The following is a 14,903-nucleotide window of genomic DNA, read 5'->3' on the forward strand; positions in this document are numbered from 1 at the left end:
AAAAAGAAGAGTACCTTTAAAAGCAGAAAACCTCCATTTATTTCCTTGTGCTGGCATTGGCCTGCTTTGTAACTTTTAATTGTTATTAGTGACATGATCATAGCATTCTAAACAAACATAAGAATTATTTTTTTTGTGTACGAACGAAATCATGAGCTTACTTAAGTTAAAAACAACCCATGAATTGGGGGCAGGGAATGTGGAGACAGATGACATTTCCTTCAGGATCTCCTTGTTTTCCTGCTACAGCTATTTTAAAACAGGTCCCCTTGGCATGCTTTTACTCTAGCAAGAATTCAATATAAGAAAGCCTTTTAAGAGAAAGGCAAAAGATTTTCATTAGTCGTACTTTGCAGTCTACATTTGGCATCCCAGATAATAGCTAACTTTAAGAGTATTTTACTTTCAGATAAGTCGCATTCTATTTAAAATGATATATGAGCTGCTTGGAAATAATACTTTTTTAGAACCAAAAAATATTGAGCATGCAGAAAAGTAGACACAACAGAACAATAAACACCCCTTTTAAACGCTCACCTAGATTCATCTCTTAACTAGACCTTCTCTATTTTTATTGCTACACACATTTTCCCTTACCTCCACTACCTCTCCACTTTTTGCCAGATCATCCAAAAGTAGGCCAAAGCGATCAGTAAAATGCTCTTTTGGGACAGCTGGGTGGCTTAGTTGTTTTGAATGTCTGACTTCAGCTTAGATCATGATCTTGCAGTTTTTGGTTTGAGCCCCGCATCGGGGTCACTGCTATCAGTGCAGAACCTGCTTTGAATCCTCTGTATCTCTCTCTCTCTCTGTCTCTCTCAAAAATAAATATTAAAAAAAAAGAAGGAAAGAAGTCTTTAAAAAAATACACTTTTTTTTTTAAGTAATCTCTACACCCAATGTGGGGCTCAGACTCATGACCACAAGATCAAGATTCACCTGTTCTACCAACTGAGCGAGCTAGGCGCCCCCAGAAATACGGTGTTTTAATGATAGTTTCATCTGCTGGCTTAAATACAGCAGAGCAACATGATCATTGTTAGGTTTATTATATAGTGGTGTCAGCCATTAGTGCTTATTATCTTAAGTCTTAGGTACATTTTGTTGGAGGCAAGGATACTCAGTTTAAAGTTATCTTCTTAGTAATCTCTGTGATGCCTTCTACACTAAGAGCTGCATGGTTAGAAAAGGAATATTTAATCACTTACTGGTGAGTTTAAGACCGTAAAAAACGAATGGCAGTGCTATTCTTGAGTAAAAATAGAGTTAAAATACTACATATTATTTGTTTATTTATTTATTTTAATGTTTATTTATTTTTGAGAGAGAGAGAAACAGCACAAGCCGGGGAGGGGCAGAGAGAAAGGGAGACACAGAATCCTTAGCGGATTTCAGGCTCTGAGCTGTTAGCACACAGCCCAATGTGGGGCTCGAACCCACAAACCGCAAGATCACAACCTAAGCTGAATTCAGACACTTAACCCACTTAACCCTGGTGCCCCAATACTATATGTATTTTAAATTCCTTTGTTCTTCTTGAATAGGCTGAAATAGTCAAGTTTTGTGTTTTTAAACAGGAAAAAAGAAAAACTCACTATTTGAAATGGAACATTTGTTAGAATTTGAATATTTCATTGGTTGAGTTTATTGTTATAAATTGATGCTATCTGATGCTATCTGAATATTTTATTGGTTAAAAGGTTTATTGTTATAAATTGATGCTATTCACTTAGCTATGAGTAAAACCATAAAAATATTTCTTCCCCTTTTTTTTCAGGAGATTTTGATGAATTCACTCAAGATAATAATGACATTATGTTGAAACACATAGCAGAGGACCTTCGGAATTGCTTACCTCTAGAAACCATGCTTTCTTCAGAATATCTAGCACTTCAAAAAGTAAATACTTTAAATTAATTTACTTTTATTGCTATTTGAGGATTCTCCTATTTTTCCCTAATCCCACAGCCTCTCTGGTCTAATTAGTCCTGAATTCTGCTTTAAACAGTATTTCATTTGATGCTTCAAAGATGTCTCCATTTCTTTTGAGTCTTAACCCTCTGGGTCCCCATTCAGTCAACAAATATTTTATGGCATCCTGTTTGCCGTACACTTAACCCATCCCCACCCCCACCCCCCTACAAAACAAGGCTCAACCCTAATCTGGCCCTGCCTACATCATTGTCCTGATTTTCCTTTCCTATTCCATTTCCCTCCTTTTTGTCAAAGGTGAAATTCATCGCTTTGTTTCCTTCTCCTGCTTTTGCACTATACAATTTTTGCTTATTCAGTTCCTTTATTCCTAAAATAAGTTCCCGTTTTTCTTGTCCAGACAACCCCCTCGTTCAAGTCCCTTCAGATCTCAACTCTTAATGGGGTACATATGCTAGGAATATTGTTTCTTAAAGCAAAGCTAATAATAATCTCTTCTCCCACTAATCCGAAAACAGCAGCTCTCTATGTGGTTTTTCAGTATGCAAATTCTAAGCAGAACTAAATCCTGTGCATTTTTAATAGTGCTGTGCACATTGTGAACACTTAGCGAATCTTAGTAAACATCTAGTCATTCAGAGTGGATTCTCTGGTGGAAAGTAGTCGATAGTATAAAAGCTGAGAGAGTATTTGTAATAATAGTTAGGATGTTATTAATAAGGCAGTCCTATCAGTAGCATGATATACCAAAATATATTGAACAAGAAAAAAGTATATTCATTGCCTCTAATGGTTGACCCATAACCCCTTATAACAAACTGTTTGATCTTCCTTTGTTTTTTTCTGGTCCTTGTGTGTGTTCAGACATTTTACACATGTATAGCATAGATTCATGTGTGTGTGTAGGTATAGATATCATTTTGTAGGTCTCTAAGTAAATAGGTTGATTATTATTGTTAAGGTAAAAGGAATCAGACTTTTTGTTTCTTTGTAGCTACTTGCTATGTTATCATGTATTGCCAGTATTAATAAAGGGCTATTCATTGTCAGCAAAAAATTTTACTAACATCTCTATTATTTGGAAACTTTGCCTCTGGGCTAAGATCACTTGCTAAGTATTTTGGTACGTAAGTCTCTGACATGTAGGGCTCAGAAGAACGTGGTATTAGTTTTAGTTTCGATTCTTTCCTCTCTTATGGTCATTTCTTTGGAGGTATCTGAGTATCAGTTGCTTTATGTGTAAAATATTACTAAGGATGGACAGGAAGGTCTCAAAGAACGCCTTTAACTCAAATTTTATGTATTTCTCAAAGCCATGTGTTACATCATTACAGATTAGCTTGGAAGTTTCTAAGTGTTTCAGAAATAAAATGAAAGAAGAGCAGGGTTGCTCTTCAATAAGCGAAACTTGTCTTTCTGTGCCTTGTTGCTCTCAGATTTTTAGCATACGAACCACTGATGTTTTGCCTTATTTAGCAATAAAAAGAGACTCCTTTGTACTTTGTTTCTTTTGAAGTTCTTCTTCTCTCCACCAGATACAGCAGCAGCCAGAACCCACAGTTCACGTTGATGCATTCCTTTATGATGAAGACTTTATTGATTCATTATGTGAGGAAGGAAAAATGAGCAGAAACTACTGTCTGGTGTGTGGCTCACGCCAGATTGCACCTTTAGGTAGGCACCCAAGTATGCAAACCTGATGATTTTGTGTATTCTTTTCTTTACATTTCATGAAAATACTAATTCTTTTTTTTTAATTAATTAAGAATTTTTAAGTTTATTTTTAAGAGAGTGTGTGTGAGCAGTGGTAGGACAGAGAGAGAGAGGGAGAAAGAATCCCAAGCAGGCCTCGCACTGTCAGCACAGAGCCCGATGCAGGGCTTGATCCCACCAACTGTGAGACCATAACCTGAGCCGAAATCAAGAGTCAGATGTGTAACAAACTAAGTCACCCAGGTGTTCAAGAATGGAAATTCTTGATTAAGGCATTTAATGGTTTTTGAAAGGAAAAAGTCTCCAACACAGCAGTTAGAATCATCGGGGTTTAGGAATCGAAATAGAAATCTTGTCCAGGAAAGTTAGGCCACTTTATGTCTCCAGGGCAGGTCTCTCTGCTTTTCATGGAAGTTTCTGACTTTTCAGGTCCAGAAACTAATCAGAAGTAACTAAGTACAGGGAAACCAACTTATACTTTCCATACTTAAAAGAGATTCATAGATAAATCATAATGCTGATTCATTTACAATGAGAAATGTAACTGCAGGGAGGCTGAAGTGTTCTCCTTATAAAAGCATCTACTTGAGAAGTCAGATAGTAACCAGATATTGTTGGATGGGCATGGATTCAGAGGACAGAGATAGATAATCTTGGGAGCGCCTGGGTGGCACAGTCGGTTGAGCATCCAACTTCAGCTTAGGTCAGATTCTCCTGGCTCATGAGTTCAAGTCCCGTGTCAGACTCTGTGCTAACAGTTCAGAGCCTAGAGCCTATTTCAGACTCTGTCTCCCTGTCTCTTTTTGCCCCTCCCCCACTCACACTGGCATGCTCTCTCTCTCTCTCTTTCTTTGTCTCTCTCAAATATAAATAAACATTTAAAAAATTTTTAAAGATAATCTTGAGAAAGAGTTTATTCAGGTCATGATTTGACCTAGTGAAACATCTCCAGTCCATAGAGAGTACAACTCTAGTGACAGAAAGTTTCCTGCCTCTCTGCTCCTCAGATACAACACCCGTGTCTCCAATGGGAAGCTAGACTAACCCCATGCTGCTAATATGCTAACTCTTTTGTTAATATATTCTTTGTTCAAATTGGATATGATCATCTAGGCTGTTGCTTTAGATTTAGAGTTATTGCTTATAATGGCTTATGCCTCCAGGTAAGTAATCTTGTGTTGATATTACTGATCTCAGATAATATCACTGTCAAAAGTTAATTACTACCAAATTTGTAGTGTGCCGCTAATACAAATATACTATATCTATATTATAATGGGGAATTAAACTTCCCTGATTTACTTAAGATTCTATTTTTAGATAGTACTCACAATTTCCATTTGAGGTAGTTGAAATTCACAGAAAAATAACTTAGACAAGAACCATAGAAGGAAAACTAAAAAGTAAATTACAACTATAATACCATATCAGATCTGATTTGGAAAAGTCTAAAGAAGAGATACGTTTGACACATAGAAATTTGAAAATTATGAAGCCTTTTTTTGGAAAATAGATTCATTTCCCCATAGAAATCAAGTGGTAAATAGTGACTAGGTGTGCAGGCCAAGTGTGCGTTTGAAGATTGTAGGCAGAAAAGGACTGTAGTGGTCAAAGCCCACTCACTGCCCAGTCACACCCTTTATTTTCTTCCAAGGGATTAGCCTTCCTGCTTCCCATTTTCTTTGCCACCATCTATTACTTATAGCCAAAGTTCCTCCCTTTATTTATATGTAGACCATTATATGTAGAACATAATATAATAAGTCTTTAAAAAATATACTCAGGTTCTTCCAGATATTTGTTACACAAACAATGGAGTGAGAAGATGGGCTAGGAAGCTTGTAGCAGTTAAAAATTTGTAACAGTTAAACTAAGGGAAATAAAAATAATTTATGGGCGTATCTTCGCCTCCTCTCATACCAGTCTCCTCCTGCACTCCAGACGCAGTTTAGGTTGGTCAGGGCTGCCACATTGCACGACTCCAGAGATGGTCATTCATTCGGTAGTCTGTGTTCTGTGCAGCAGCGTGTGGCTGTTCTCTGGTTGCTCGGGGTAAGGGGAGAAAGCCAGATGGTATGGGAATTAGGAAACGTCCCACAGAATAACAGTCATAGGGAAAAGAAGGGAAAAACCAAGGACCCCTAAGCAGCAGCAAGGACATGAGGGGGACAAAGTATAGGGACAGGTTGCTAAGTACTATTCTCTAGAGGTATTTTAAATGTCAGAGACTTCATATTCATTCTTCTCTAATGCAGCTCAGAGTGAATGAGTGCAAAATTATCACATTAATTTTTTCTTAAAAAAACCTCTGAATGGCCTTCATTGATAAAGAAGAGAAAAACATGAAATACACTTTATAGGGCACCTAGGTGGCTCAGTCTTTTGGGCATCCAACTTCAGCTCAGTTCATGATCTCACCATTTGTGCGTTCATGCCCCATGTCGGTTGAGAGCCTGGAGCCAGAGCCGGCTTCTCCATCTCTCTCTGCCCTAACCCCACTCATTCATTCCCCCTCTCTCTCTCTCTCTCTCTCTCTCTCTCTCTCTTAAATTAAAAAATTAAAAAAAAAGAAATAACACTTTATAAATATGGATGAAAGAATTAGAAAAAAGAAGAGAATGTTTAATACCCAAGCACAATTTAATGTTTATTCTGTTCTAATTCTCCAGGATTTATTTCTCATTCCTTCTCCCTCATGGAATTGAAGTTCATTTATCATCATGTCCTCCCTGATCTGTCGGGAAAGGTCTTGGTTGACGTTGGCTCCAGGCTTGGCACAGTCCTTTATGGGGTAAAGTCCATCTTGTGGACACACTCAACATTTGGAAAACACTTTCTTCTGCTAGCAACAGTTTTGCCTGCCACCATCCAAGGTGACAGCTTGGCTTTATTTATTAGAGTAACAGAATAACGAGGTTAAGATAGTATATCGGACTTGGAATTTCAAAGGCCAGCTCTCAGGTTTCCTCTACTAGTTTGTCTCTGTGACACAAATGAAGGCATAGCAACAAAACAGAAGCAGGTGACCCTCATAACACTTTGCTATTTTGTCCATCACTACTGACGGACTGAGCTTTGGTAAGAGCTTTTATTAAAGCCTTTATAAAATTTATCTGACCGAGGAAATTACATATGGTCATAACCGAGTCCCTTAACATCCCTGGCTTCAAGCTCCTCACCTGTAAATAAGCTAACTAAATGATATCCAAGGACACATCTTGTTCCATTTTCTGTGGTTCAAATTTGAATGTAGACATTTATCTCTGAAATACCACTTCAAGGAGGCTTTTTCAAAAATTCAAATCATGCGTATTTCTAATGTTCTTAAATGGTTTTATCAAAAAACTTAAATGTGGTTTCTGGTTGTCATTAGCAGACTCGTTATAACATGTGGCCAACAGCAGGCGGGACTCATGCCAGAAACAGGAACCAGCAGTTCCCACCATCCATTGCTTGCTCTAAACAGAAAGTTAACTCTTTAGTGCTTAGTTTATTGTTTAGTGTTAAGACCTTTATTCTATAATTAGTAATGACATCTGTAATAGAAAATACAGATTGTCAGATGGTTTTGTGTGAGAACATTAGAGATTATGATTGTTTACCACATTTGCTCCGCTGGTCCATTTTCTAATTTGTTGGAAGAGTATATAGCTGAAAGAAATCTGGCTATGCAGGTATGTAGCAGTGTTAATAAATTTAAATGTATTGTCGTTTTTCTCCATATTAATATGGTTACTAATTCAACAGAAATTTTTGAATGCCCTCATGTGTTTGTTGAACATATTCTAAAAATCCATTGTGAGCTGTAAATATAAATCTGATTTACACATAGGTGTTTGTTGATTTAAAATGATATTCATAATATGATTTGCCTTTCCTCCCATTTATTTTTTTGTTATGGCCACCAAAAATGGTTACGTTATAATATCCAGTCAGTTCTTGATTATCCTTGTTAACTAATTGGCCAGTTACCTTTGGCAGATTGCAGACACCAGACTGACTTCCCTAAGTTCAGTGGGACACATCTCTGGCCACCTTCCTCTAGTGTCAGACTGTGCATGATTTTCCATTATATTCCCCACAGGTTAACTCCTTTCTTGATTTCCCCTGATAAAACTTTGCAAAAAATTACAGAAGTAGGGTATTAAACAGAGAATCTGTATGTGATCACTTTTCTCGCTTCCAACTTTGTTGAATGCACGGTTTTATCAGGAAAAGTAAGAAACCAATCTTTCAAAATATGATTACTTGTAAATAATGGAAATTAATGAACTGCAATCAATATCTTGATTAGTAAGTCTTGAAGTTCTTGAAGTTCTAGGTTTTACTCACTACAAGTTATTATTTATCTTTCCTTTTATTTTTACTTTATTGAATTCTGGTTTTTAAAGTTTGACTTTTCAAATTTTAAGTAGAAATTAACTCAAAATTAATTCATTTGCATCACAACATGTCTTCGCTTTTTTCAGGGTTATCTTTATAGTTCAGCACTGCAACTATATGGAGTAGAATTGAATGGAGATTTTTGCCAGTTGCAGGAAATGGTTATAAAAAAATACCAGTTCATGGACAGAATAAAGGTACCCTTTTATTTATTTATTTATGAAATGTAGTTGACACACCGTGTTACATTAGTTTCAGGTGTACAACATGGTGGTTGACAAGTCTGTACACTATGCCGTGCTCACTGTAAGTGTAGCTACCATCTATCCCCACACAGCACTATTACAGTACCATTGACTGTGTCTTCTAAGCTGTACTAAAGGTACCCGTTTAAATATATATTCTGTTGTATAGAGGCGCTTGGGTGGCTCAGTCAGTTAAGCCTCCGACTTCGGCTCAGGTCAGATCTCACGTTCGTGGGTTCGAGCCCCTCGTCAGGCTCTGTGCCGACAGCTAGCTCAGAGTCTGGAACCTCCTTCCGGTTCTGTGTCTCCCTCTCTCTTTGCCCCTCCCCCTCTCATGCTCTGACTCTCTCTGTATCAAAAATAAAATAAAACATTTAAAAAATAAATAAATATATATTCTGTTGTATAGAGGCGCTTGGGTGGCTCAGTCAGTTAAGCATCCGACTTCAGCTCAGGTCATGATTTCTCAGTCCTTGAGTTCGAGCCCCATGTCGGGCTCTGTGCTAACAGCCTGGAGCCTGCTTCAGATTCTCTCTCTCTCTCTCTCTCTCTCTCTCTCTCTCTCTCTCTCTGTCTCTGCACTTCCCCCGCTCTCTTGCTCACTCTACATCTCCAAAATAAGTAAACATTAAAAAATTAAATTAAAAATCTATATCTAAATGTAGATATCTGTTGTCTATCATATACCATAATTTAGCCAAGTTTCTAATGAATTGGAGTTAGAAAATCTTTTTGAATCTATTCTTGGTTGCTGTTGTGTAGAAACAGGTGGAGTTGACTTAATATTTTAAAACATTAATAAAGATGAGTTTAATTATAATTATCTTCCACTCATTTCTCTTTCTCCCCAGTGTTATTAGAAAGTGGAATTTTTTTTCTTAATTTCTTCCATTTCTGCTCTAGTACAGTTTTCGTAGCATTTTTGAACCTCTAGATATTGGTCAGAAGTGTATTTAATTAAACTCTTAATGTTGAAAGTAAGCAAAAAGATTAATGCTCTTAGTTCTTTATCTTCTTTTTCTAAGCTTTCAGGAGGATTTATGGATGCCACAGAATGGCGGTTCAGCAGTGATGATGCCCTGGACTGGGCTACAACAGAACTTTACTCTTTTTCTATATGTAAGGGCAAAAATAACCAAAAGGTAGAAAGGAAGTTTTTTGCTTAATGCAGTAATTCTTACCCTTTCACTGCCAATCCTATGCTTCTAATGGCAACACGGAGAAATATTGAGCATCTAAGGCTCCCTGGTGTTAAGGCCAATCTAATGTTGTAAGACCTCTCATAGAGAGGCCAATAATTACATTTATTATCCAATTAAAAAGGCATGGGTTTTTCTTCTTAACTCATATTTAGTGAACAAAAACACATTGCTCTTGGATAATAAGAATCATATAACTAACAAGAATGTCTATTTAATTAGAAATTGAGATTTAAAAATTAGGACCCAGTGTGGAGCACCTGGGTATCTCAGTTGGTTAAGCTCCTGACTTTGGTTCAGGTCATTATTTCATGGTTTGTAAGTTTGAGCCCCACATTGGGCTCTCTGCTGTCACCACAGAGCCTACTTTGGGTCCTCTGCACCCCTTTCTCTCTTCCCCTCCCCCACTCACGTGTTCATTCTCTCTCAAAAATAAATTTTTTTTTTTTGTCTTTTATTTATTTTTGAGAGATAGAAAGAGACAGTGTGAGCAGGGGAGGGTCAGAGAGAGAGGGAGATACAGAATCTGAAGCAGGCTCCAGGCTCTGAGCTAGCTGTCAGCACAGAGCCTGTCGCGGGGCTCGAACCCACTAATTCCACTCATGACCTGAGTCGAAGCTGGACATTTAACCAACTGAGCCACCCAGGCACCCCCTCTCTCAAAAATAAATAAACATTAAAAAAAATTTTTTTAAATAAATAAAAATCAGGCCCTCTAACATAGTTTATAAATGGAAAACCAAGTACTTTATTATTCTTTTTAGTATATGTGCTGCCAAAGCAAGCACTTTATTATTCTTTTTAAGATGCTGATAAAGGTATATAAAACATTTATTTACAGGGTGCCCAAGTGGTTCAGTCGGTTAAGTAACTGACTTGATTTCAGCTCAGGTCACTATCTCACAGTCTGTGAGTTTGAGGTCCAGCTGGGGTCAGAACAGCGCCTGCTTAGGATTCTCTCCCTGACTCTCTCTGCCCTTCCCCCACTCATGTGCACACTCTCCCTCTCTCTAAATAAGTAAACCTGAAAAAAACACACTTATTTACATTTTAAAAGATTTTTACCCCTTGCTTTTCAAAGAGTATATGTGGATACACACCCATCCCACATACTTTCCCAGCCTGTGGCTTCAGTGGCTATTAGTAACCCAATGGCAGAAAGCTGTTTTTATACCATTTTATTGGCAACCTTGACAGTTTCCTGTTGCTAAAGATAATTGTGTTGGAGAGGCCCTAACATCAACAGAAAGGAATTGTAGGACTATTTTTTTATTAATATTTTTTGTAGTCTGTTGAAATTCATCTAGCCTTTAAGGCTCAGTCTTTATGTTTTTGTTTTGATCTAGTTTGTCTTCGGTCTTTTTTAACAGGACTGTCCTCAGAAGTCTAAGAATCCTGGGTTATCTGTTCATACTTGAGAGTGAGAAACAAAAAAGCTGGTTGAAGTCCTCAGCACTTACGTGGGGATTCTGAGTACTGTGGGCTTCACTGTTGAGGGATCTCATTTGGGTAGTTAATTAGTTGGGGAATATCTGATGAAGTATCTTAAGATCTTTCCTCTTGGGCTGGTCTGATTGCCCAGAGAAAACCTTTCCAGTCTCCTTACTAAGTGGCAAACAACATCCTGGGGCCTAAGGGATAGAGGAAAAGAATTGAGACATAAGGGATTCACAGCATCCTGTCTGCATTATTTCCTTACTTCCCTTGTTTTCAGTACATTAGCCTTACTTTCAACTAGTCCTGATGTCCCCTGACCCAGAGACCTTTGTGTTTTATCCTTTTCATAGAATAAACCTCTATTACTGGGGTAGGAAAGGTGTATAGGGGTCTGGGTGCTTCTAAAACTGACTTTCAACCAAATTACTGTTTTTTGGAGGGCATTTCTCTGTACTCCTTCACCCAGAAATGCCCAATACCACCAAATATGAACCTTTTTGAGATTCTGTGGTATGAATCAAGGCTGGATCTTTGCTTTCTCTACATCTAGAAATATATAGAATATATGTATGTTACAGATATATATGTATGTACACATAGATATACTTTTTTATTCAGTATAAATTATAGGTATATATAGAATTATGTGAGTAAATATGTAGAATTATAGATAATAGAGAGAGTTATGGAAACATAATCTGCTTAGAAATCAGATTTTTCTGGTCCTAAATTCCTTTTATTAGTTCCTCTTTTTTTCTAACATACTAATTTTTAAAAGTATTTTATTTTAAGTAATCTCTACACCCAATATGGGGCTCGAACTTACAACCTCAAAATCAAGAGTCTCATGCTCTACCACCTGAGCCAGTCAAAGGACCCTCTTCACTTACAAATTTTTATGTCTGTTGTTTGCTTTCCCATTTTCTTCATCCTGTGGATATATATCATCTTATCTAAAAATCCTCTACTTTTATTATAATGGAGTTTCAAGAAAGTACAAGAGTGCATGCCATATGTCTTATGCACTTTGTGAAAAGACACATTGATTTAAATTCTTCCCTTCTAGGCTAAAGCTGAATTTTCCTTTATTCATACCTTGCTTATTCTTTTGATGGGACTTAGAGTTACCAGCATAGCTCTTTCATCTTATTACTAGATTATAACATATTTGAGTATAGATATTGTATCTCATTCATCATGTTATATCTCTCTGCATAGTATCTTATATATAGGAGGTGCCCATTAAAAATTGGTTAAATTGATTTTGGTTGTCCTGTGGCCTTTGCCTTGTTAGCATTACAGTTTGTTTAGAGCTATTTTGAGGGGGTTCCCTGGGACCTTTATTAGTTGCCAAAATTAATTGATTAACCATATTCTTTTTTTTACCATATCTGTGGGATAAGGTGTGGGAGAGTGAACAGATGAGAAAGAAAAAGAGGAAACTCTGTGAGAGCTATATCCATATAGTTAATTTGCATACCTATTTCATATCTCAGCAACATGTTTAGAAAGTTTAAAGTGAGGGTCTCTTGGGTAGCTCAGTCAGTTGGGTCTCCGACTTTGGTTCAGGTTATTATCTCACAGTTCATGGGTTTGAGCCCCCTCAGTGGGTCTGTGCTGACAGCTCAGAGCCTGGAGCCTGCTTCAGATTCTGTGTCTCCCTCTCTCTCTGCCCCTCCCCACTCATGCTCTGTGTCTCTCTGTCTTAATAATAAATAAATAGTAAAAAAAATTTTTTTAATAAAAATTTTTAAAAACTGTTACATTAGTTTCAGGTATACAATATAGTAATTCAACACTTCTCTGTGTTACTCAGTGCTCATCATGATGATAAGGGTGCTCTTTAATCCCCATCACCTATTTCCCTCATCCTCCCACCCACTGCCCCTCTGCTGACCATCAGTTTGTTCTCTACAGTTAAGAATATGATTTTTAGTTTGTCTCTCTTTTTTTCCTGTTTGTTTTCTTGAATTACATATATGAGTGAAATCATATTTGTCTTTCTCTGACTAACTTAGCTTAGTTTCACTTAGCATTATACTCTCTAGCTACACCTATGTTATTGCACGTGGCAAGATTTCATTCTTGATTATGACTGGATAATATTCTATTGTGTGTGTGTGTGTGTGTGTATATATATATATATATATATATATATATATACCCCTTCTTTATCCATTCATCTGTTGGTGGACACTTGGACTGCTTCCATAATTTGGGTATCATAAATAATGCTGCAGTAAACATAGGGGTGCATGTGTCCCTTTGAACTAGTACTTTTATATTTTTTCAGTAACTACCCAGCAGTGTGAGTGATGGGTCATACAGTAGTTCTATTTTTACCTTTTTGAGGAAATTCCCTATTGCCTTCCATGGTGACTGCATCAGTTTGCATTGTTACCACCAGTGCATGAAGGTTCCTTTTTCTCTACACCCTTGCCAATATTTGTTGTTTCTTGTGTTTTTTATTTTAGTCATTCTGACAGATGTGAAGTGATATCTCATTATAGTTCTGATTTGTATTTCCCTGATGATAAGTAATATTGAGCATCTTTTCATATAGATGGCCCATGTGTCTGTTGGCCATCTATATGTCTTCTTTGAAGAAATGTCTGTTCATGTCTTCTGCCCATTTTTTAATTGGATTATTTGTTTTTTTGGTGTTAGATTATATATGTGCTTTATAGATTTTGGATGCTAACCCTTCATCAGATATTTCATTTGCAAATATCATTTCCATTCAGGAGGTTGTCTTTCAGTTTTATTAATTGTTTCCTTTGCTGTACAGAAGCTTTTTATTTTTATATAGTCCCAGGAGTTTATTTTTGCTTTTGTTTCCCTTGCTTTGGGAGACTTATCTAGAAAGATGTTGCTATAGCCAATGTCAGAGAAATTATTACCTATACTCTCTTCTAGGATTTTTATGGTTCAGGTCTCACTTTTAGGTCTTATTCCATTTGTTGTTTATCTCTGTGTGTGGTGTAAGAAAGTGGTTCAGTTTCATTCTTCTGTATGTAGCTGTACAGTTTTGCCAGTGTTAAAGACACTGTCTTTTTCTTGTTGCATATTCTTGTCTCTTTGTCAAACATTAATTGACCACATAGTTTTGGGTTTATTTCTGGGTTTTCCATTCTGTCCCATTGATCTATGTGTCTGTATTTGTGCCAGAACCATACGGTTTTGATCACTACAACTTTGTAATATAACTTGAAGTCTAGAATTGTGTTACCTTCAGTTTTGTTTTTCAAGATTCCTGTGGCCATTTTGGGGTCCTTTGTAGTTCCATATAAAGTTTAGGATTGTTTGTTCTAGTTCTGTGAAAATTGCTCTTGGTGTTTTGTTAGGGATACCATTAAATCTGTAGATTGTTTGGGGTAATATAGATATTTTAACAGTATTTGTTCTTCCAGCCCCTGAATGTGAAATATCTTTACATTTCTTTGTGTCATCTTGAATTTCTTTCATTAGTGTTTTATCATTTTTGGAGTATAGGTCTTTTACCACCTTGGTTAAGTTTATTCTTAGGTATTCTATCGTTTTGGGTATGAGGCATATAGTTTTTAAATAAATACCTTGTTAGCTTTTTTTTTTTATTTTTTTTTATAGTTTACTTATTTTTGTGACAGAAAGAGACAGAGCATGAATGGGGGAGAGGCAGAGAGAGAGGGAGACACAGAATCTGAAACAGGCTCCAGGCTTTGAGCTGTCAGCACAGAACCCGACGTGGGGCTCAAACCCATGAATTATGGAATCATGACCTGAGCTGAAGTTGGATGCTTAACTGACTAAGCCACCCAGGTGCCCCTAGCTTTTTTATAAATAATATAGTCAAGTAAATTTTAGATGAAAAGTCAGAAAAGTCAACAAACATATTAACATTTTACAATGTATCAATTACTTTTATAGTTTTTATATTATCTCATTTGATCCTGTGAATCAGAACAGATATATTCCAATTTATTTATGAGGATACCAACTACCTAAGTATACAGAC

General features: G+C 36.8%; 1 protein-coding gene across 1 annotated transcript in view; it reads left to right on the forward strand.

Annotated features, from left to right (window-relative positions):
• Window positions 1-14,903, forward strand: part of LOC115301686 — a 37,254-nt gene that overhangs the window by 16,011 nt on the left and 6,340 nt on the right. The window contains exons 2-5 of the mRNA XM_029951652.1: window positions 1,778-1,899; window positions 3,468-3,606; window positions 6,315-6,436; window positions 8,115-8,225. Coding sequence (XP_029807512.1) covers window positions 1,778-1,899; window positions 3,468-3,606; window positions 6,315-6,436; window positions 8,115-8,225 — 494 coding nt within the window. The remainder of the gene's footprint in view (window positions 1-1,777; window positions 1,900-3,467; window positions 3,607-6,314; window positions 6,437-8,114; window positions 8,226-14,903) is intronic.

Source organism: Suricata suricatta, chromosome 9 (assembly GCF_006229205.1).
Source record: "Suricata suricatta isolate VVHF042 chromosome 9, meerkat_22Aug2017_6uvM2_HiC, whole genome shotgun sequence".
In the NCBI taxonomy this organism is placed as follows: Eukaryota; Metazoa; Chordata; class Mammalia; order Carnivora; family Herpestidae; genus Suricata; species Suricata suricatta.